Raw genomic sequence first — 4,230 nt, forward strand, 5'->3', positions numbered from 1 at the left:
TAGCATTTTGAAGAAATACTGTACTCTGTCAAATCTACTCCGAATTACATAAAATAAAATCCAGAAAAAAGGTAAAATTCCGCGCAATTGGATTGCGTAAAACGGTGCACTATATATTACATGATTGGCATGTCATTGCCCAAGTTATACCTGCAATTCTGAAAGAAAATACTGCAACTCTGTCATATCTACTCCAAATTACATCAAATGAAATGGAAAAAATAATATACAACTGCAAGCAATATAATTACATACATTGTAGTAGTATGCATTACATAATTGGTCCTCAAAAAGAGAAAAGCATCTATAAATGTATTCACAAGAAATGCTGCAACTTACTGGATACCACTTATACAAAATTACAAATGACTGCTGCCATATGCACTAGTCCATTCAACTATATATAATGTGACAACCATACAATGGACAAAAACAAGGCAATAGAATTGATGAACATAGAAGAACTGCTGTTAACTGGGAATCCACCCCATCACCCAACAGTTCACATGGTCAGTAAAACCTTGTACTGTCAACTACAAAAATGATGTGAAAACTACAAATAGCACAGCTTTGCCCCTCCCCTAAACCCATTCATTAATCCTGCTCTCTCAAAAATGAGAACAGAAGCACAACTCACCCCCTTGAAATAGTTGATATCAGCTTGAAATCCATCCTTCCGCTATCCACAAAGTGCGTGTGCACACTTGCCCCATCATCCCTTGAGTCCCACGTAATCTTTACAGGAACTTGGCAGATCGCCACATGGGATAATGACAACAAGTATGCCAATGCCCCTGCTCTACCTGCACTGTTCCTCACGCCACTGGATGTCAGCTATGATGAGCAGGTGATGGACATAGGTCCTTGGTACAATGTGGGTCGAGAGTATCAAAAATCTACCAGAGGATGCGTGAGCATCAATGGTAGTCAACGGTACTCAAGAATGTGTAGGGGTAACTGGGAACTTACTTGCGAAAAGTTCAGACCCTTGTCATTCGCTGTCATTGTGCAGTGTCATCCGCTGTCGTTGTGCATTGTCGTTCTTTGTTGTTGTGCATTGTCATTGTCATCATGCACCATCTGCTGGGGCTGATCCACATCAACTGCCAAAGACCTTCAACTGCAAGGGGGGAGATGACAAGAGGAACTCACCACCTCAGAACACCAAAGGTAATGAGAGACAACAGTGTCTGGTTCAAACAAATGTAAACCAATCCACTGTGTGTGTGGTGGATTTGTTTGTTCAAGTTGAAAGACATCTGGATGGGCAACAATGCCAAATTATGATGTACGCCAAGGATCATCTGAACCCCAGTGCAGGTTCAGACGATCCTTGGCACACATCATAATTTGGCGTTATTTGCTCCATGCCTACTACCTATTTTACTAACTTTATATGTTTTTACAGGAACACGTAGGACTTAATGACACAAACGTGTTAATGTCCGAATTGCTTCCATTTGTTTCTTGTGTCGTAAGTACATATCTTACTTCTGTGTTGATTGTACATATATTTCATCCATCTCTTGTGTTTTATCTTACTAACTTTATATGTCCTTACAAAATAGAATTTCATGACATGAATGAATGGCACAACACCAATGTACCTTTGCATCCACTGCTGTTGATGCTTATGCCCACTGCCGTCTCTACTCTTTGTCACAACCATCCTCTTGTAAGTATACCTTCTCCGTCTTCTTATTTTACTAAGCTCGAATAGAACTTCACACTGCATTATTTGCTCAGACATATATCTATGTTACTAATCTTATACATCTTTACAGGAATACGTAGGACTTAACAATGCAAAGATGTTATTGTCCAAATTCCTTTCTGACATTGTATGTACATCCCTCCTTTTCTTGTGTCTTTTCCGAATCCCCTTCCCCATCAATGTCCTCCAGCCAAGTCAAGGTGAGTGTGATCCATCAAAATAATTAACAATAGTGACTTACCTCTGACCACCAAGATCCGCCGCCGTTGTCACACAACTGACTGTGATTTATCTACACCAAGCCAACAGTGGTATGATGATGGACATGTCATATGCTTCAGAGGTCTATGACATGAGTAAGTCATTGAAAATGCATTGAGAGGTTTCATGAACACTTACCATGATTTGTACCATCAGCTGAATATCAACAACAGTAGGATGTGATGTATGCTCAGGAGGCATAGGACATAGGCAGGTAAGTCATTAGTGTTGGATTGAGACATTTTGTGAGCACTTACTGTGATTTTGTATAAGTGGTATCCAGTAAGTTGCAGCATTTCTTGTGAATACATTTATAGATGCTTTTTTCTTTTTGAGGACCAATTATGTAATGCATACTACTACAATGTATGTAATTATATTGCTTGCAGTTGTATATTATTTATCCATTTTATTTGATGTAATTTGGAGTAGATATGACAGAGTTGCAGTATTTTCAGGTATAACTTGGGCAATGACATGTCAATTATGTAATATATAGTGCAGCATTTTAAGTAATACAATTGCACGGAATTTTACCTTTTTTCTGGATTATATTTTATGTAATTCAGAGTAGATTTGACAGAGTTACAGTATTTTCTTTCAAAATTGCTAATATGAGCTGCACACAAAAGCTGAAGGGTTATTCAGACGATCCTTGGCGCACGTCATTGCTTAGTCATCATTTTTAGCGAAAATGAAGATTTCTATGTAGCTCTGCCAAATCTGGTCCAAATGACATGGGTTTTTTTGCAGTATGCACTCGTTCATTGTAGGATCGTTCTGAAATGAGGATAAATGTAGGTAAATACAAATAAATAGTCTGAAATGACATGTGTACTCTCAGATTGGTTTCTGTATACTGAACTTGAATCCAGATGATATCACATGGTCAAAAACAAATGCAAACAGACCTACTGCGCAGGAGGTAAAGTTGTTTGCACATGTTGAATGATTAGTAATCTATCTTGAAGATTTCTACCTAGCTCTGCCACTTCTGGTCCAAATGACATGGTTTTTTTTGCAGTCTGCACTCCTCAATTGTAGGATCATTCTGAAATGAGGCTAAATGTAGGTAAATATAAATAAATAGTCTGAAATGATATGTGTATTCTCAGAAAACATTGGTTTCTGTGTACTGATCTTGAATTCACATGATATCACATAGTTTAAAACAAATGCAAACAGTTTTACTGCGTGTGCAGTAAAATTGTTTGAATGATTAGTAATCCATCTTGGTGCACCAAAAATGAAGATTTACATGTAGCTCTGCCACTTCTGGTCCATTTTTTTTGCAGTATGCACTCCTTAATTGTAGGATCATTCTGAAATGAGGCTAAATGTAGGTAAATACAAATAAATAATCTAAAATGACATATGTACTCTTAGAAAACTTTGGTTTCTGTATACTAAACTTCAATCTACATGATATGACATAGTCAAAAATGAATGCAAACAACTTTACCACCAAGGAGGTAAAGTTATTTGCACATATTGAATAATTAGTAAATAGTCCCTACCTAGCTCTGCCACTTCTGGTCCAAATGACATGGTTGTTCTTGCAGTATGCACTCTTTGATTGTAGGATCATCATTAGATAATGTGTTCAGGGTTTAAAGTAGATATCCAAATATGGTAAGCTAATAAAAATAGTCATAACATGGCAGAGAAATCAGAGAAAATTGAGGATGGTGCTGATTAATAGTGATGATGTCAAGTTTAAATAGACTTCCAAATAAGAAATATTGCTCATTGATGGTGATGATACTGAGGTACTCTGCTTGAAGCCCAGAGTGACACTCAAATAGAAAGATATACTAGTTTGTAAAAAATATAGCTACAAATCCAGAAAAAAAGCGAAAAGAAAGCAGAAATGGGTCACTACCACTCTTGCAAAATAGGACTTGTTCCTGCCATGCTTGCAATGGCCTCTTACACAAGTCATAGTATTGTACATATACATAACTATTACTGTTCCATAATCTTATTTGACCACATTCACAGGAATAAAGCATGCAATAGCTAATAAAACTTTAGAAAACTATGAAAATTAAGAGACATATAGTCAATATGGTTCCCAGAAATCCTGCTTCCAAGGGGTTACAGTTAATATAGATGTTTTGGAATGTCAATGTTAAGTGCTTCTACCTATCTCCTGAGTTTTGGGCACAGATGCTTCTCAAATGGCCCACAAAGCTCACTGAAGCATGACAGAGAGATTTCCAAATCAGGCCTAGAAAAGTCTAGGGGTCTCAGAT

General features: G+C 37.3%; 1 protein-coding gene across 1 annotated transcript; it reads left to right on the forward strand.

Moving 5' to 3' along the window:
• Positions 1-506: 506 nt before the first annotated feature.
• LACBIDRAFT_329486 (uncharacterized protein) lies at positions 507-3,569 on the forward strand (the record flags this gene model as incomplete). The annotated part of the gene is made up of 17 exons (XM_001883592.1): positions 507-509; positions 661-690; positions 755-910; positions 1,409-1,478; positions 1,569-1,675; positions 1,785-1,914; positions 2,017-2,070; positions 2,152-2,189; positions 2,249-2,257; positions 2,312-2,341; positions 2,749-2,772; positions 2,820-2,900; positions 3,020-3,043; positions 3,291-3,314; positions 3,412-3,447; positions 3,486-3,536; positions 3,558-3,569. 17 exons carry the CDS (start codon positions 507-509, stop codon positions 3,567-3,569), a joined length of 879 nt encoding a protein of 292 aa, XP_001883627.1.
• Between the last annotated feature and the right edge of the window lie 661 nt (positions 3,570-4,230).

The sequence above is a fragment of the Laccaria bicolor genome, genomic scaffold (genome assembly GCF_000143565.1).
Source record: "Laccaria bicolor S238N-H82 LACBIscaffold_22 genomic scaffold, whole genome shotgun sequence".
Taxonomy (NCBI): Eukaryota; Fungi; Basidiomycota; class Agaricomycetes; order Agaricales; family Hydnangiaceae; genus Laccaria; species Laccaria bicolor.